The sequence below is a fragment of the Rhinolophus hipposideros genome (assembly GCF_964194185.1).
Source record: "Rhinolophus hipposideros genome assembly, chromosome: 15".
Classification (NCBI taxonomy): domain Eukaryota; kingdom Metazoa; phylum Chordata; class Mammalia; order Chiroptera; family Rhinolophidae; genus Rhinolophus; species Rhinolophus hipposideros.
Genome location: NC_138061.1, coordinates 24,116,792 through 24,136,956, shown reverse-complemented (window position 1 = coordinate 24,136,956; position 20,165 = coordinate 24,116,792). Strand labels below are relative to the sequence as shown.

The following is a 20,165-nucleotide window of genomic DNA, read 5'->3' as shown; positions in this document are numbered from 1 at the left end:
ATGGAAACCGCAGGACGAGGTGGCACCAAATTCCCTTCGGCCAATGACGCGCCAGAGTCTACAGAAGCCCATTAGCATTTCCCCAGGGGCAGGAGCTGTGGCGGCTGGGCAGCGGTGTGTCTGCAGCACCCAGTTTTTGCGTGGCCAGCCCCTAGCACGCCTCGGCTCTGTCTCCTCCCCCCTCCGCACAGCGAAGCCAACTCTGCGCACTTTGCCCCTGTTGGCAGCGAATAAAAGGGTCTGAGGAAATACGGGACACGGTCACCCACTGCCAGCTCTAGCCTTTAAATCCCCAGCCTGGAGATCCACGCACAGCTAGTCGGTTCGGGACACCCATCCAGTGCGCACCGCGCTAGAAGGGTTTCCCAGCGCAGCCCTGCCCATCGCCGCGCAAAGGCGGGCTCCGCTACCGAAGTCCCCCCGCTGTTCGAGCTGCCCCGAACTCCGCTCCACAGACGCAGCCCTGGGAAAGTGATTCCAGCACCAGAGAACCCAGATGCCAGCCCACTTGCTGCAAGAGGAGGTGAGCTTCCCAGCAATGGCCCCCAGACCGCGGGTTCGCCGGCGCTGGCCGGGTTTCTGGGTGACTCGGTGGAGGAGTTGAGATCTCCGCGGAGGACATAACCATCTTTTGAGAGTTGTACTGCCTTCATTTGTTGGGAATGTGAATTGTAATTTGGGGACTTGGTTCCCTAACTTTTGTTTCTTAAGCTTTAAAGAAAAATCGGGTCGTGCTGCTACCTTTATGTACATATGCCTGCGGGTTTTCCTTTGTGTGTTCTTCGGGGTGTGTTTTACTCCTTCCATTGCCCCTTCACCTTGAGGTTTCACGCTCTCCGCAATCTATCTACACAGTTACTTCCTTTTCTTCCATTCGGGGTAGATCCCATCTTCAGTTAACCTGGGAATTGGGGCAGGGTCTGCGCCAATACTCCATCCTTCTCCCAGCTTGAGAGAGTGAAGTGGCCCCTACCTCCACGTGTAGTCTTCTCTCTCCTGACTCTCAGCTTCCTCTCCCTTCCAGATGTCTAGCTCCTACACCACCACCACCACCATCACAGCACCTCCCCCCAGGATCCTGCCGAATGGAGAAGGCAAGTTGGAAAAGACAGCCCTACACTTGGAAGAAGAGATCCGCCCTGAAATAAAAGATGACATCTATGACCCAACCTACAAAGATAAGGAAGGCCCAAAGCCCAAGACTGAGTATGTTTGGAGGAATATCATCCTTATGTTTCTGCTACACTTGGGAGCCCTGTATGGGATCATCTTGGTCCCCACCTCCCAGGTCTACACCTGGCTCTGGGGTAAGAGTTTTTCTTGTCCTCGGGACCCAGTACCCCAAGTTCTCTCCACTCTTTAATAAAGTAGGAGCTTCCATGGGACAGAGGCACCAGCCTCTCCTGGCCCAGGTTTTCCCAACCACTTCTTTTCAGTCACCTTAGAGGCTGAGTGGGCTGGGAAAAGAGCCTAGGGGGCTCGGAAGCAGGGGTGTGGATGCTGAGGGTCCTTTCATATTCATATTGGGGAGGAAGCCCTGAGACCATGTGCTTCAGGCTTTGAAGTGAACTGAACTGCGCCAGAGTCAGCTCTCCCTGAAAGAGCTTTTCTGTTTTAAGCCATTTGCTTGGCTGCTTGTCCCAGCCCTGGCAGCCACAAAAGAATCAAGGCCCCTACCTGGGAGGCATGGGAATATGGAACGAGACTGGTGGTTTCCAGGGGTCATATGCTGAACATTGTCTTGAGATAGCAAGAGAAATTGCTCAGGAAGAGTTATAAGAGGGAGGAACAGAGAGGTGGTTATCCACAAAATTATTTTGCCCTGACCCCTTGGCCTGACCAGGCAGGCTTCTGTTAGAAAGATGAAGGCTCCTGTATGACCTGCGTTAAACAGATGTGGTGCTGTGACTCCATGTAGGTCCCCAGGGAACTGTACACACCACTCAGTGAAATGTCCTTAGGATGAGATAATGTTGAACTGTTTCATGTCCCATTCCCCATCTAGCTTGCTCCAGCCCTTCTCTCCTGATGCCATGCAGTCTCTCTTTGCCAGGACAGCCAGACCAGGCCAGAAAAGAGAGCCCTAAGGAGCCCCAGCTTTAGGCTGCTGTAATGAGGGAGCCAGTTCCCAATTCTGTCCCTGACCTGCCCTTGGCTCAGCTTTTTCAGGGATCCATGGGTATGGGCTGATAGCAGGGCCCTGCCCCCTGGATACACACATGTGCTTTGCAGGCATTTTCACCTCTGCCACCCTAAGCCTGAGTTAGGAAGGGGAGAGCAGGGAGCTACAAAGGCCCAGGGGCCCCACACTGCCATTATCTGAGGGTGGTGAGCCAGAACTCTCTATCCGGGAAACAACATTAGGGTTTCCAGGGCAGTGTCAGGTGTGGGGTGTTTGTTGGCAGCTGCACTCTCAGAGGGTATTTATGTAGAAGGGCTGGTAGGCCAAGTTTTAATTGATTCTCCCAGGACCTCCTGGTGGGATCTGGTCCCTGTAGCTTTGTCTTGGGAAATCCTCTCAGTGCCACAGACGTGAAATTGCAACTGGGTAGATCCCCTCTCCTGAGATCTCAATCTTTTCAGGTACAAACTGGGACAGCAGTACTTTTGGAATTACTAGGAAGACAGTGCTCCGTAGCTTACATGTGTGTCATTGCTGGGGCCTGCTAGGTGCAGGGAATCGATTCATCTGCAGATCAGAAAGGGCTCTTCTGTTTGTGAGGGGAGGGAGCCATTTGTTCTCTAGCCCCTCTGAGAACCCAGCCGAACTTTAGTTGCAGCTTGAGGAAGGCCGCAGCTTGGGGAATTGAGAGCCTTGGTAAGGATTCCCCAGGGAGCCTAACCTTCTCTCTTCACCCCTCCACCCCAGTAGAGGACTCTTCACAAGGAGTTTTGTTGCCCATAAGCCCCTTCCAGCCTCAGCACTCCCTGCAGGCCTGGTTAAGTCCAGAGTTTGGCGAGACTGTTTCTGCTTGCTCCCCAACCTCGGCTGCTGCTGCAGGTGGCAGAATGCTATCCCAAACCAAGGCTGTGCCTGCTGCCTTTTTTGCCCTGCCCATGAGTGTGTGCTGTGCCTTTGGACTTAGAAATGTGGCGCACAGAGACTGGAAGGTGACCTTTTTCAGTCCTGTCCCCAGGCCCTGTGGTGGGTGGCTTACTTGATGGAATGACCATCTTGATATGGGGATATCAGAATTCCTCTGTCTTAAAGAACAAGAAAGGGGAGGTGGGGTCAGAGGTCCCACTTTCAGAATTTAGGAGCTTGGCCTCGCCTTCTCTTTTATCCCTAAGGACAGTGTTAAATTAGCAACTGGTTGGGATTACAGCATTTCTCCTGACTGAGCAATTTGGAGAGCCTCTCAGAAGGGCCCTGAGGGGCGGCTAAAGGGATATCCCTGACAACACTGAGGGCCAAGGGGCAAAACTTATCTCTGTGTTAGGGCCAAAGCTATGAGATTTTACTTAACCATCAATTTGGACTTTAGTAGACAATGAGTCTCCACCTGACAGAAGGCCTTCTATCTGATGTCGATAGAAAAGGCATTAAAGTACCTAATACTAGGATCATCCGTGCTTTCTGAGTCAACTTTCCAGGGTCACCTATGGCATGAAACAACCCCAGTGGTTCCCTTGGTTCTGAGCTGAGTGTTTCTGCTTTCATGTCCAAAGCCATTTTCCTTCCTCCTCGGTGATTCATGGGCTGTGGCTCCACTGTCGTTTTTTTCCAGGTGTAGATATAGGCAGATACTGCATCTAGGAAGATAATCGTCACATAGCTTGAGGCCAGCAAATTACCTGAGGCCTTAATCTCAGCACAGAGAAAATCAGAGACAGAACTTTCACTGGGATAGACTCTGGCTCAATGGCTCTCCTCCGGATCCTGAAGGAGAAATAGGATAGGTGGAGGAAGATAGGGTAGAGGAGAGGACCGGGGCTGTTTAGGAAACTGCTATCTATGGCTGGAGAACACAGGACAATTCGTTACAATGTGTGGTGTCTCCAACTGCAACTAAATTCTCTGGCCACTGAGGATCCATTGTTTCTAGCCGTTTCCCTAGGAATGGAACATTGTCAATAGTCACTGCTTTACCAGTCCACCTCAGCCCCTGCCTCCTAGAGCTACTGAACAGAGGCTGATGGGTATACCCAGCAACCCACTTCCCAGTTAGAGGTTATAGCTGATACCTCCTGAGCTGGCAGGCCTCCAGGAAGGTGAGGGAGGACAGTGCTGGGCTGCTCCGCTGACAGCTTTCAGCATCTCCCACTAGTATCTAGAATTAGCCTCGCCAGAGAGAGAATGGGCTGACAGAGGGACATGGCAAAGGAGAGACACAGGAACTGTGTTTGTAGCTTGGGGAGGTGAACAATCTAGTTGGAATATGAACTGCTTGTTGACAGAAAAACTAGTTTCAAATTGTGGCTCCATTTCGTGCTAGCCTTGTGACCACAGATAAACACAACCTCTCTGAGCATCTTTTTCTTCAACTGCAAAGTAGGATATTAAAGTCCATTCAAGGTATCCAGTGAATCAGAGAATACAAAATTCTTGGCTAAGCTTAAGACACTGTGCAGGTATGGTATGTACAGTGTGGCCACACTGCCTATTAAAACACTGATATGCTTTTGTACCAGTTGGTAAATAGCCATAGTTCTGAGCTCCGCGAGTATCCCTTAGAACCCAGAGTCCCTCGAATTGGTGAGAGCCCAGACCATACTGGCTGTTAAATATTTTAAGACTGCCCTTGGTCCTAAGCTCTGCAGGAGTACTCTGTGGTCCTTGACACCTTGGGGAAGCTACCTGAAGATCAAAGGAGACGGGCCCTGGGATAATGTCCCTCATGACAGAATCACAAATGGTTGGGTAGCGAGAGCTCTCTTCTCTGTCCTGCCTTTCTGAAGTTCCTGGGACTCCTCAGCTTATTGCAATTCCTAGGTCGGGAGGATGGGAGGTGATGCATTTGTCAAGCGGTAAAATCGAGGAGACCTAAAAGACCCAGTTGTCCCAAAGTTTAGGGCAAAGCAGATCTTCACCTGAAGTCTCCGAAGACACAGATTCAGACATACAGAGAACACCATGTTTTCTCTGATTAGTGACCCTCCCCCCTCCCCACTCTTTCCTCCTGGCAGCGTTTTTCTACTATGTGGTCAGTGCCCTGGGCATAACAGCCGGAGCTCATCGCCTGTGGAGTCACCGAACTTACAAAGCGCGGCTGCCCCTGCGGTTCTTCCTGATTGTTGCCAACACAATGGCATTCCAGGTAAGAAGCCGGCTCTGCTCCGCTCTTTTCTCCACTCTATTGATGGTCTGGGGATGGGATGGGGATCAGCACCTAAAGAGGAGCAACACCGGGACGACCATTTCACTTTCCTCTCTCCTTCAGGTCATGTCAAGTTCAGGCTCAGTCCTTACGTCCATAAGGCATGAGCATGCTTCTGAGTCGCTGGAAAAGGGAGATTAGAAATACTCCTTGTGTCTAGGCTTATATTTTATCCTAAGGTCCCTCTGTTATCACGCAGTCTGGCTGTTGGGGTCCTTCATCCTCAAGCGCCACAATGCATAAGCCAGGAACTGACGCTGGTTTCCTGGGTGGACAGTGGACAATAGACTCACCCTTTTAGGTGAATATCTTAGGACTCCACCATGATGGGATTGAAGTCGATGTTTCACAGACTCATGAACTCTGCTGTTTTCAGGTCATGAGAGCAAACACTTTTATATTGCTATGTGTCTGGCACTATTCTAAGCACTTGACATAGATTATTTCATTAAATCCTCACAACAATCTTAGGAGGTAGATACTATTATTATTCTACAGATGAGAAAACTGTGTCACTGAGAGGTTAGGGAGACCAACATTATTGTCCTATTTTGGACTGCCAGGCTGGCTAAGTCAAATATTGAGGTTTGTTGAGGCAGAAAATTTATAGCAGAGATGGAATGAAGGAAACTGGGGAAAGGGAACTCATAGCTATTGAAGGGTAGAAATGGGCAAAGGGTAGCGTGTGGTACGGGGCTTAGATTGAAGCAAGAGGGGGACAAAAGAGGAAACCAGACTTGTCCCTTTCTTCATGGCAATGTCCCAGGTACTTACCACACTTGTATAACCATCTGTACCATAGCACTTGAGGGCTCCTGATGTTGGGGCAAAGGGAAGGAAGAGATATTGGCACATTCTTTAAGGGATGGGAAGAGTCCCAGAGGAGCCCAGAGGTCACTGGGGAATGTGACCAACCTACCGTGTTTCCCCAAAAATAAGACCTAGCCAGACCATCAGCTCTAACATGTCTTTTGGAGCAAAAATTAATATAATATAAAACCCGGTATCATATCATATCATATTAAAGACCCAGTCTTACATTATAGTAAAATGGGACCGGGTCTTATATTAATTTTTGCTCCAAAAGATGCATTAGAGCTAATGGTCCGGCTAGGCCTTATTTTCGGGGAAACACGGTAAGATTTATGTGCCTGGCCTTGTTAAGATGTGTGAGCTGTCTCTTGCCAAGGCATCAGAATGGAGCTCCCTGTGGCTTATCGACTGACCAGGACTCTAGAATGCAAGGCTGCCTGCCTCATGTTCTCCCTGCCCAGGAACTAGGCGCCCCGTGAAGACCTTTTCCAACATTTCTTGCTTGAAGAATTGTGATGTTCTCTCCTAAGGATGCCGTCCGAGCTCTGTGTGATTTACCTCCATTTTGCCCTCCATATAACCTTCCTCAAGCAGCCAGTCCTCTTCATGTGGTCCTGGGATTTTAAGTGGCTTTTCCACTTCAGCTTCATTGGCAAGTTGGACGGAAAGAGGAGGCAATTCCATGACCCTCCTTTGGAGCTTCGGCTCCTGGGTATTTCATGAGGTTGGGCTGGGAGCCATGAGCTCTTGCAGATGTTTATCCATCGGGATTCCGCTAAGAAGGTGTCTCCCTTCAGGCCTATTTGCCTCTTCTCTGTCCCTCCAGAATGATGTGTACGAATGGTCCCGAGATCACCGTGTCCACCATAAGTTTTCAGAAACAGATGCTGATCCCCACAATGCCCGGCGTGGCTTCTTCTTCTCTCATGTGGGTTGGCTGCTTGTGCGCAAACACCCAGCTGTCAAAGAGAAAGGTGCTTTGCTAGACTTGTCTGACCTAAAAGCCGAGAAGCTGGTGATGTTCCAGAGGAGGTGAGTGAAGTGGGATGGAGCTGGGTAACTGGTGTTTGGGGAACCCCTTTTTTCTCCTAGGAGTTATAAACAGAAGCTGAGAAATGTACTGGGTGTATATGTTCCAAATCATCATTTAAAGCCCTAATGTTTAACAGCCACAGGTCCACAGCCAAAGACTATTGTTCCTTCTGAGCTATCTTAATTAAACCAATTAAATTCAACAAATGTTTATTGACCTAGGAAGTCACTGTTGCAAAGATGACTGTCATTGTCCTTACCTTCAAGGAGTTTGTAGCCTATTGGGGAGGGAAAGGATAAGCCACGTGTCTGAGTAACTATGATGCATCGCAAAATATTTTCTGAACCAATAAGTGGCACAAAGGGGAGGAAGATTTCATGGCAGGGAACATCAGGGAAGGGTTTATGAAGAAAGTGGGTTTGGAATCCACTGATGGCTAGAGACTTTCACAGGTGTGGGGTGGGGGCGGGACAGTGCAAACAGAACGGAATGAACTAAACCATGAAGTATGCTGCAGCAACAGAGTCCTTTTGCTTGAAGTATATGGGGTGTGGTAGGATTAAGACTAGAGAGGGAGACTGGTGCCATTCTTGTAGAGTCTCAAAAGCAGACTTAGGACTTCATTTGATAGACACTAGGAAACCATTTAAAGTTTCCAGAGCAGGAATGTGGCATGGCCAGAGGTGTGCTTTCGAAAGTTCACTGTCATAACAGGTGAAAGAAACCATTATTTCAAAGAGGTGAGAAGCAGGGCCACAAGTTAGGAAGTAGCGGGGATCCATGCTAGAGAAGCAAGGGCAGGAATGGAAAGGAGTTGGATGCAGGAAATACCAATGATAAAAGAGCATAAGGCTTGACTGCTGAGGAGATGTAGGAAATCAAGTCAATGGCTTAGTCTACCCTGAAGAGAATGACGAATGTGACAGGTCTCCAGAAGGACCAGGCATTGAGGTCACTGAGGGTGCTTCTCTGAGGGAAAAGAAGAGGAAGGATTAGAGGATGGCTGGCAGGAAATGGAGGCAAGACACTAAACGTAATCTCTGTAAAGAACACTGACGGGAAACAGAAAGAGCCCAAAGGCAGAATGGGAAAACAAGCCTGAGCACAACTCAGTGTATTTGTTTGTAATTTGGACCTCGCCTGTTTTACCCACATGGTATTATGCTATAGTAAAAAAAGGGCAATGGAGTTGGTCAGGAGACCAGCATTCCAATCCTTGTTCCACTGGTTCCTAGTGGTGCAATCCTAGAAAAGTCATTTAACCCCTCATCACCTCATCTAAAGAGTGAGAATAACACTGCATTCTCACAAGATTCCCTCCCACCCCCACCCCCCCCCCCATTCCCTCTTGTTCTGTTTTCTGCCACATTGTACTCACAATGCAGAAGGAAGGAGACAGCCCAGTGATAATGGAGATCAGGTAGGTCTCACAGAGTCCTCCCTGCTGACTTGGCGTGTGATCTCTCCGTGTAGGTATTACAAGCCTGCTGTCCTGCTCATGTGCTTCATCCTGCCCACACTTGTGCCCTGGTATTTCTGGGGTGAAACTTTTCAACACAGCTTGTACGTTGCCACTTTCTTACGTTACGCCATTGTGCTCAATGCCACCTGGCTGGTGAACAGCGCTGCCCACCTCTACGGACATCGCCCTTATGACAAGACCATTAACCCCCGAGAGAATGTCCTGGTTTCACTGGGAGCTATCGGTAAGTCAGCAGTCCACCGCAAGACCACATCTAGTGGTCTCCTGGTTAAGGGTATCAGGCTAGGAGCCAGAAAAACCAGATGAACCTGTCTTAGGACCTCTTTCTATCTGTTTTGCCTCTGTAAGGGGCACTATATCAGAAAACTCTTCTGAGTCAGGCAATAAAGCTTATATTCAAAGGAAAGGGTGAAAAATAACAATGCTTTTGATGCCAGGTTCCCAGATGATCCCCAGATGCTATGTATAATGAGCCTTTTTTGGTTTTCTTTTTTCCGGTCACCTCTGGGCTGGACTGCAGTCTTGCTTATGGCAGGGAATGCGTAAATAGAACAATAGAGTCAGTGACTAGGAAGCCTAGTGGTTTATATTTAAATATGCTCTATATAATGGAGAATAAATGCTTATAATTTAATTCAATAAAGTTGTCCTATATCTCCTTGCTGTATTCAGATAGGCCATACTTGAAATGTATACCATGCCTTAGTGCTTGGTGATGCCAATAGGAAAGACATCAAAGCAACTGTTGGCGGCCCTCTCCCACCACCTACCATTCTTGTCTCCTGTTTTTTGTTTTTCTCTCTTCTGCTTTCTTCTGTGCTAAGAACACCCACCTCCCTCCAACATGGCTTAGGGAACTCCCAATAAAGCAGTTTGATCACAAGTGCTTGCTTGTGGATCTAATGCCACCGTGTTTCCCCGAAAATAAGACCTAGCTTCACAATCAGCTCTAACGCGTCTTTTTGAGCAAAAATTAATATAAGACCGGGCCTTAATATAATAAAATAGCGGGTCTTATATTAATTTCTGCTCCAACAGATGCATTAGAGCTGATTGTCCAGCTAGGTCTTATTTTTGGGGAAACACGGTAGCTAGTCATGAATTTATTTGTCTCTATAATTTCAGTCCCAAAAGCCAGAGTCTAGGACAACAGGGTTCTACCATCTGTCTCCATTTTTTTTTTTCTGTCACTCTTTTCAACTGAATCTAGGCCTTGACTGAGGCTTAAGCAATTAGCTTACACAAACCTTTCCTTAGAATTAGCTTTCCATAAGCAAACCCATGGCCGCCTCTTCCTCACCAGTGCTGAGTGCTACCTTGCTGTTCCACATGTTTATGCAAACTAGGGCCTAATAGTCACTTCTTTCCCTTTAAAATCTTCCTTGATATTCTCCATGCTGACCATCTTTATACAATCTGCAATAAAGGCATGTTTTTTCCTATCTCTTTTTAACTTTCATGCATCTCCCCTCTCCTTTCAGGCACCTTTTACCATTGTGCATGTTTACTCTGAACCATGTTGAAATAGATCACCTAGGCCGTCTAAGTGAGATTTTCATAGAAATGGAAGTTTCCGGAATGCGATTTGTTCTGTACTGCACATGGATCTATAGTGAGCTTCCCCAACTTTAGTCTCTTTCTGACTATCAGTTCAAAGTGGCTCCCAATATTTTACTTTGCCTCAGTGATCATTTATTTCTCCATACCTGTTGCTCCCCTCCCTTATCACCTCACCCCGCCCCCTTCTCCCCTAGCTCCCTTTCCGGCCTTTCTAATCTCTTCTTCTTGAATTACCTCCCCCACAGTCACATGCGCATCTCTCTGCCAAAGCTGACCTCCCTTGAGCCTTTCTTGGGCTGTATCGTGCTGCCCCAGTTGCAAAGTTTTGTCTTTCTTCTACCTATTGACCCACCCCTCCCCCCCACGTGTGTATCTGATTCAGTTTTAAATCTGGTAAGTACAGGCCTGGTTCGTACTTTATACACAGCCTAAGAATCCTCAGAAGCATTTATTTCAATCTATTGAGGTCTTGCTTCCAGGCGTATCCTCTGTGTGGCTCAAATAAATTTTTACAAAAATTCTCTGAAAAAAAGAAAAGAAATTAGGAATCCTCTGTCAGTACCTTTAGCCTTGGGATCATTCCACCCTCCTCAGTTCACACTGTGGACGATTGGGGGCGTGTGACAGAGAAGACGCACTTTGAGATGCTGTGGATGGTGTGATTTACGTTGCAGGACTTCCTTCATTTGCTCGTTAATATCATTACTCCTCTACTGGGGTTCTTTTATCTTCAAAGGGCTCAACATGTTCTTTTATTTGCTATTCTTTACCCAGCTTTACCCTGGCTTCATAAGGGTCAGTATTGTTATTGTTGAATGCAGTTCAGAAAGAAGTGGCCTGCCAAGGGTTGGAGAACTCTCTGGAGTGTCCAAAGTTTTACCCATTACGGAAATTACCATGAATCCAGAATTTCTTTGTTTTTCCTCTAACTGCTCACTACAGAATCTCAGAGGGTAAAGGGAATATCTAAGCATTTGGCTTCTGACTCCCTCAGAACTTCTGTATTGTCAGCATCACCACCGCATTAGTGTCAAAACTCAAAGAATTTGAAGTCAGAGCAGTTTACTGACGCAGTAGTGGCTGAGGAAACTCAAGCCCCTGGGCTGGGCCTCCTTTCTCCTAACTTGGCTGTTGCTGTCCAATTCTGTTGGTCCCTTACACCCTTGGAGGTAGTACCAATGCAGGTATACTCCTTTGCTCACCTTTGTAAGAAACACAGCAAAAGTTCTTCATTCTAGACTCTCTCGTCTCCCCTCTCTAACACTTGCACATACACACAGAGCTTAGAGGATCTCAGACCAATATTTAGTGACGCTCTGGAATTTTCCAATCTAAAATCCATTTCCAGTGATAACAGTTTCTCTCTAATGAACTTGTCTTCTGAGAGAAACTGCCAGTCCTCCTACAAAGGCTCCCAGACAGCCATGAGTAACCAGGGTCTCCTGATTTGTTTCTTACAATGCCGCTGAGGAGGTCTATTTGGTTCAGAGTAGAAGAGACTGGTTTCATTCAATCATTCGACAACAGCACGTTTCTACTAGGTTTGAGGTACTCTGCTAGGTAACCAGTGTGCCAAAATCAGAAAGACAGAAATCTACAGTAGAGTTCCATAATTTTTCTCCTTGTTTGTGTTCCAGGTGAGGGCTTCCACAATTACCACCACTCCTTTCCCTATGACTACTCCACCAGTGAGTACCGCTGGCACATCAACTTAACCACATTCTTCATCGATTGCATGGCTGCTCTCGGTCTGGCTTATGACCGGAAGAAAGTATCCAAGGAGGCCATCTTGGCCAGGGCTAAAAGAACTGGAGACGGAAGCTACAAGAGTGGCTGAATTTTGGGTCCCTTGGGTTCCTTTTCCAAAAGCCAGCCAGGCAGAGGTTTTTTGTTCTGTTTATTAACTACTGAATAATGCTATCAGGACGCTAAAGATGATGACCGTTAACCTATTCCAGTACAGTATTCTTTTAAAATGCAAAAGTATTGAAAGCCAACAACTCTGCCTTCGTGATGCTAAGCTGATATGCTTATTTTTCCTCTTCTCTTCTCTGTCTTCTAAACCCATTGCCCTTTTCTTTGCTTTGTTGCTATCACCTTCCTGTCTCTTCCTCTTCATTGCCTCCCAGGCAAAAAGCTGGTGAGTCATTGGTGGGTGTCCAGCTTCTGAAGCCTAGACAGCCTTTCTATCATCCAAAACTAATGGGTTTTGCCCCAGATAACTTTCCTTGAGCCGGCCTGAGCTGGCCTGAGTAGGTGGGTCAAGCTATAGATAAATGATAAAATCTTCTGGGAAGTCCTCTGTTAATTATCGTCAGTCCAGGCTTTTGCTAGATAGAATGGAAAAACAACTTCATATGGCACAAAGCTTCTAAAGCAGGTAAATTGTCAGAGGAGAGAGCATGCATGATATGATAAGTAAGGATGGGGTGAGGTGGGAAAAAAAGTGAGAGGCTCCTGCTGTGCCTGCCTAGGGACAACATCAAGCCCCACCACACAGCATGTTTTCTTTGTCTCTTAACTCTGAGTAGGGAATGGCCGAGGAGCGTGGCAAGACTAGAACACAAAAGCAAATCTCAGTGTCCCAACAGAGTTTAGGCTGGAGATAAAGAAGAAGCATTTAGTTTGTAGTAAAAGTGGTCTTTGCTGGAGAAGGATTTTTGTTTTCTTTAATAAAAAGGAGATTTCTTATTTCATATAACCAGAAGTCTTGAGGTTGGTTTTTGCCAAAATTAGTGAATCCAGCAGCTCACAAAATTGTCAAAATTCTTTCGTCTTTCTGCTCTGCCATCTGACCGTCACCTCATTTCGTAGTAATAAGGTGGCTACAGTATTTCCAGACATCCAAAAAAAGGAATGCATTGGTGGTACAGTGGTGAGCATTCAAAAAAAAGGAAGGTGGAGTTTTCGGAGGTGGAGTTGGGTCAAACATAAAAATATATATACAGATAAACTTTGCTTGGAATATTAATTCACTTAGAGTATTTCTCTCTGAAAGAGGGATGCTTGAAGAAAAGGGGGAGGTAGGTGGGTTGTCTACTTTCCCCTCACTGCTGGACAAGAGATGGAGAGGCTGAGGAACAGGGTCTGTATCTCTTCCTAAGAGAGAACTACAGAAGAAGGACGTCAAGAACACATTGCTTGGGGATTTGGATTCAGAAGATCACTGAGTAAGTTATTGGGTGTCCTAATATGAAGCTGGTTATTCAAACAAGTTAAATGTTAGGCTCATTCACTAAGTCCCATTTCTCCTGGGAACAAGTAAAAACTAGAAGGCTGCTCCCCACAGTGTCGGACTCTCTCATTCCTTCTCTGTTAACATCTCGCCTGAAGTATAACACTGCCTGAGAGCAGGTAGGGGTTTGCTTAACTACCCTAATTATCGAATCCTGGCTCTACCCTCTGTCCATTCTCTCCCTGGTCATATCTCTTCCCTGATGTTTTCTTTTTTCTCTGGACAGGCAGCCTTCTTTGTGTGTATTCAGAAGCAGTGATGGCTATTGCTGTCCAGGCAGCTCCCTCTCCTGCAGGCAGAATGCTCAGGGTCACTGAACCACTGTTTCTCTTTATAAAGTCGAGCTAGCTGCCACTTTTCACTTGGCCTCCAGAGTCCCTCCACCTACACCCCTGTGCTCCCCTGCCACGCTGATGACTCAAGACAAGGCTGGCAAACCCTACTAGAAACATCCCTGGCTCAGGCACTCTCTCTCATGAGGCACAGCCAAGCCAAATACTTGCATCATGCCAGTGAGCCAGCCAGGAGCAAAAGAGTTTGTTTTCAGGCTCCTCTGTCTGGGTCAGAACCAGAGAGCATGCTAGACTCCCCCTGCTTGCTCAGTCACCCTGCCCAGCTTTAGTCCTGCTCCCAGCTGACAGTACAGTGCTGGTAGAAGTAGGAGGGAGCCTAGTCTTCGCTGGGAAGCACAAGAAGCAAAGGCAAGTTCCAAAGTGCCTCACTCGAAAGGGGACCTGGTTTGTTCCCTGGAGTCAGGGTACACTGCAAAGCTTTGGCTGAGATGCCATGAACTTTGCTGAATAGAGTTTCTGTCCAGCAAACTAACCAGCATTCCCCACTACACAGCCTAGGGCAGACACTAGTACAGAACAGGGGGAAAAAAACCATCTGTGTTCTGAGAACCTTGGACCACTCCTGTCCCTGTACCTCAGTCAATGAAGAAGCCTTGCTTTGCTCCATCAAGATTAGAAATGTACAATACCAAATGCTCTGTCCACTGTTGAGCCCAATGGTGGAAGGGCAGAGGGCTTTCCTTCCTGTGTTAACTGCATAGATAGAGGCTACAGGGGTAAGCCTGCACAAAAGGCATCTTTGCCTTTTGAGCCATTCCTCTCAGTAGAAAAGAATCTAACCGAAGATCGCTGTAGTTTGGATCTGCTGACCTGTCCCTTGGAAATGTCGGTTGGATAGTTTTAATTTCACAGGTCATCAGGTGCCTGCTTTATAATGTATGATCAAAAACAACTTTATCTTTCTATTCTAATCATTTTCCATGGATCTGATCCATACCGTGACTCTACACAAGGCTGGGTCTTCAGGCTGAGAGCCCCAGTGTATATGAAGATGTGTGTGTGGTAGTGGGGGGGGGGGGGTGTCTGCTGAATAAGGAACACTTTTCAAGATTCTAAAGCTGAATTCAAAGGGTACATTAATGATCCAGAAACTCAGATCTGATCGAGTCTGAATTTCTAACAGTGTTGGAGGTAGCAGACAACTTACTTGGGTGCCTTACATCTTTTCTAATCAGTATTGTAAATGAGCCTGCTCTCACTCCCTCCTCACTCTGTGGAGTTCCTTTGTACCTGAAAGCCTGCAGAAGTGTCTGGTAGAAAAGGGGGCCTGGCTGGAGAATTATCAGGACAGCTATTTGCAGGATTCCCTTCTAGGCTTCATTTTGGAAACTTTTCTTAGGGCTGTGTTTATTATTAAGTGCCCACATTTGATGGAGGGTGGAAGTAATTTGAATGTATTTGATTTGTAAATTTTTTTTTAGATTAAAAGATGGTTGTAACATTTAAAGTGGAAACTTTTTCTCCTTGGTTTGCTAGTATCCTGAGTGTATTCTCTGTACGTGTAGCTCAAATGGGTCAGCATGAAAGGTTAAAGAAAGCAAGAAGGCAATGTTACGTGGGTGGTTAAGGCCAAGGCTTCTCTTACCACTGTGCCACTGACCTGCTATGTGACCCTGGGCAAGTCACTTAAGTATAATGTGCCTCAGTTTTCCTTCTGTTAAAATGGGAATAATAATACTGACCTACCTCAAAGGGCAGTTTTGAGGCGTGACTAATGCTTTTGATAAAGCATTTTGGGATCCTTCAGCAGAGGAATTCTCTTGAGTCCCGAATATTTTTATAGTAGCAGTACCCACCATGAACATCTGTCCTAGATGCTATCATTTAATCAATATGGTTCTCTCTGAGGGATTGAATAAATCCATTGGATAAGTGGTGAATAACTAACCAGACAAAATTTGAGAATGCATAAACTCATTGCCATGGAAACATAGGATACCTGTTCCTTGATTGGATGGGATTTTTCCTTTTTTATGTGGGATAATAGTTATTTGTGACCTAAGAATAATTTTGGAATAATTTCTATTAATAATTCTGAAGCTAGTTGTACTGATCTGAGATTGTGTTTGTTCATAATAAAAGTGAAGTGAATATGATGGCGCTGTGTCTGGGAGTTGTTTGGCTATGATTCAGAGTCTCCTGGAACTTATCTTTATGGTTCACCACACCACTTAGGTCCTGTTCCTGCACCTTTAAGAGTAAAACAGAAGCAAAAGCTACAATGGCTTACTCATACCCCAGTAACCTGTCCTGTCCTTCCTAAGGGTAACTTTAGGTTAAACTCAGCCTTGGCAGCAGGAAACCAGGAGTCTGCTGCCATTAAACCAAACACATTAATACCAGCTGATACCTTGGCCTGGGGAAATGCCAGATCTCTTGTGTGCCACATGGTCACATGGACCCAAGAGGAAGTTAGTAGCAGGAAGAACGCTTCCTGGGAAAGCTATTTTTTACATTGTGTCCTAGGTGAGGCAGTCTGGGCCATTCCTCTGAAATGTAGTCCCTCCCTGAAATAAAGTGGCCTCCTAGAAATACTGATTAACAACAGCAGGAAGAAAGAAAAAAACAATCCAAGGGAAGGTTTATAAATTCCTGGAACAGGGAGGGCTTCATGATCATAAGGTGGAAAAGGCTTTAGCTTTTACTACTTTATCTGGGAATCCTCGTGTGGAAAAGAGAAGGCAGGCTTTTTTACAGTTGGAAGAAGCTCCATCTTCCAACAGGAGCCACCTTGACGATACTTAGGCTTCTAAAAGTTTCCTAGAACCAGCTCCCCTCACTTTCTAAAGTAAGGTTGCCCTCACCTTGGACAAGAAGCATGATACTCTCACAGTAATTCTGGGCATCCAAAATCAAGACTATATTCATCAAGGCCTTGCCAGACCTTAATACCTTAAGTTGATGGTAGTAAACGTTCAGGCGGAACGTGTTTTCTTTTTCAGTTCTATAACTGCACTGTTTCTTCCAAGTCTCTGCTTTGTTTTCCACGAACTGTCATCCAAGTTAAACAATTTATCCCCACTAAGCTCTGCTACTTTCTTTTCATTTCCTCCTGTTTTATACCTGGCTGTCCTCCCTCTGATTAAACATACTTATATGCTTCTTCCAGGCAATCTGTATTTTATGTTGGTTATTTCATCCTGGTGCTGTGGTTTATTCCTATCTGTAAACGTTCCAAGAAGGAAAAGTTCTTAGAATCTGTTCAGTTGAAATCGAGATTGAGAGGAAAAGGAAATAAGTATGAGTTTATCTGTAAGGGTGAGTTGTAAAAATAGGAGAACTTAGGGGGCAAAGTAATAACCTCTTATTTTTGACATGTTTTGTATGGGAAAATATAAAGTGGTTAAGGCTCTACTTAATAATCAAGATTTAACCATGGGACAAAGAGTAAAAAGTAATTTAAGAAAATAATGGGGAAGAGCACAGAAATAAAATTCCTGATGCCCAATGGCCACCTGTTTCCTCCTTCTTTCCTAGAGGAAAAACCACGATAGTCCCTAAAAAAAACCTGCCTGGGCATAAAAAGAAATAAAAGGCATCCAGATTGAAAAGGAAGAAGGAAAACTATCTCTGCAGGCAGATGGCATCATTTTCTATATAAAAAAATCCTAGAGTCCACACACACACAAAAAAACTATTAGAACTAATAAACATGTTCAGCAAGGTTGAAGGATGTAAGATCAATATACGAAAATCAATTGTATTTCTATAAACTAGCAATGAATAATAGGCAAATAAAGTTAAAAGTATTCAATTTATAGCAGCATCGAAAAGAATAAGATAAATAGGAATAAATCTAACAAAAGAAGGGTATAAGAATGGTAGATTGTAAACTACAAAGTATTATTGAAAGAAATTAAAGATCTAAATAATGGAAAGAAATCTCATGTTCATTGATTGGAAGACTTAAATTGGTAATACGACTCAAACTCACCTACAGATTCAATGCAATCTTTATCAAAATTCCAACTGCCTTTTTTTTTTTAACACAAATTGACAGCTGATCCTAAAATTTATAGGAAATTCAAAAGACTCAGACTAGCCAAAACAAACTTGAAAAAGAAGCACAAAGTTGGAACACTCGCCATTTCCTGATTTCAAAATTACTTCAAAGGGCCAGTACAAGACAGTGTAGTACTGTCATAAGGAAAGACATATACATCAGTGGAATAGGATTGAGAGCATAAATATATACATTTATATATACATTTATAGTCAATTGATTTTGACAAAGGTGCCTAGACAATTCAATGAGGATAGTTTTTTCATTAAATAGTGTTAGGACAACGGGAAATCACATGTAAAAGAATGAGGTTGGCCCACTACCTCAAATCATATACAAATATGGATCAGCCAAAATTATAAAACCCCTAAGAGAAAACAAAGCTATAAATCTCTATATTCTTTGATTAGGCAATTGTTAATCCTTAGATATGACACCAAAAATGTAAGCAACAAAAAAAAATTAGTTGGACTTCATCAAAATTTTAAAATCTGTGCTTCAAAAGATACTACCAAGAAAGTAAAAAGACAACCCACAGAATGAGAGAATATATTTTCAAATCATATATCTGATAAGAGACTAATATCCAAAATATAAAAGGAACTCTTATAACTGAACAATTAAAAAACAATCCAATTTTAAAATAGGCAGGTATTTGAATAGACATTTTTCCAAAGAAGATACACAAATGACTAATAAACACATGAAAAGATGCTCAACATTATTAGTTCTCAAGGAAATGCCAATCAGAACCACAATGAGATACCAGTTCACACTCACTAGAATGGTTACAATAAAAAAGACAGTTAATAACAAGTGTGGGTGAGGGTGTAGAGAATTTGGGATTCTCATACATTGCTGGGGGGATCTAAAATTGTGCAGCTGCTTTAGAAAAAGTTTGGCAGTTCCTCAAAAAGTTAAAATGTAGAGTTACCATGTGATTCAGCAATTCTTCTCCTAGGTATGTACCCAAGAGAACTGAAAACATGTCCACACAAAAACTTGTACATGCAAGTTTATAGCAGAACTATATACTATTAATATATAGCAGGGGTGTCCAAACTACGGCCCGCGGGCCAACTGCGGCCCACAATCCATTTTTAATTGGCCCGCAGCAAATTCCAAAAATATATTTAGTTTACTTAAACAAACCAGGTGAGGCAATACGTACTTCACCTCGAGTGAGTGGCCCGGCTGTTTGTGTATTTTCCTGCATATGGCCCTTGGTGAAAAACGTTGAAAAAAGTTTGGGCACCCCTGATAAATAGTAACGAAAAGGTAGAAAGAACCCAAATGTCCATCAAGAGATGAATACATAAACACAATTTGCCAGAGGAAAAAAAAAAGAATGAAGTACTCATACCTCTACAACATAGATGAACTTTGAAAATATTATTCTAAGGGAAAGAAGCCAGACACAAAAGACCACATATTGTATGATTCCATTTATATGAAATATCAGGAACAGAAAGCAGATTGGTGGTTGCCAGGGGCTGGGGACAGGGAATGAGGAGTGACTGCTGGTGGACATGGGTTTTTTTGTGGGTATGATGAAAATGTTCTAAAGTCACATTGTGATGTTTGCACAACTCTGAATACGCAAAAACTACTAAGTCATACACGTTAAAGGGTAATTTTATGGGATATGAAATATATCTCAATAAAAAAGTATGAGAAAATAATTCCCTCTGTTTTAATGTTTTTACCATTCATTGTAAATAGCTGAGATTCAAACCCAAATATAATCAAAAGAAGCACTCCATATTCTCTTACTTATATAGTGATGTGATTTCTATTTTCAAACGACAAGGGGACAGACACCAGCAACATGAGAAAAGCCACTAGGCACTAGAGAATCCAGGATGATAGTCTTGCTATATCAAAATCCTTGGAAAAATCTGTATACCATTTTCTACATTAGATAAAGCAGTTGAGGCCACGGCATAAAAACAAATCTAACAACCTTTTGATGCAGGAAATCCAAGTTTTGAGTGCACCAGACCTGTGGACACATTCATAGTAACAACATTTACTATAGCCAGGCATTGTACTGAATGCTTGACAGGTGATAATATTATCCCAGTTTTATTGATGAGATAACTGAGTTTACTTGGAGAGAAAGTAAGCTGTCAGAGAGTAATGGTGCTGTGATCCAGCTCCAGAACTGTCAATTAACCACTCTCTATATTGGGTGTGGAGATGACAAACTAGATAAGCCCAGAATGCCTAAATCTCTCATATACTCAAGTAGATACCCAGTGATACTCAATTATACTCAGAGGCAAAGCCTGGTTGTAATGGTAAGGAGCTAAATTTATGCAAAGTCAAACTAAACTGCAAATACATTCTGTTCTGGAAGAACCCACT

The 20,165-nt window shown here is 44.5% G+C and overlaps 2 protein-coding genes across 6 annotated transcripts in view; one reads left to right on the top strand and one right to left on the bottom strand.

The window, feature by feature from the left end:
- PKD2L1 (polycystin 2 like 1, transient receptor potential cation channel) overlaps nt 1-20,165 on the bottom strand; it is a 144,009-nt gene that overhangs the window by 53,537 nt on the left and 70,307 nt on the right. The window lies entirely within an intron of this gene.
- Nucleotides 85-15,891, top strand: SCD (stearoyl-CoA desaturase). The gene is made up of 6 exons (XM_081073803.1): nt 85-523; nt 1,025-1,307; nt 5,128-5,258; nt 6,958-7,163; nt 8,638-8,870; nt 11,845-15,891. The coding sequence occupies exons 1-6, from the start codon at nt 497-499 to the stop codon at nt 12,042-12,044; spliced, it is 1,080 nt and encodes a 359-aa protein (XP_080929929.1). The 5' UTR covers nt 85-496; the 3' UTR covers nt 12,045-15,891.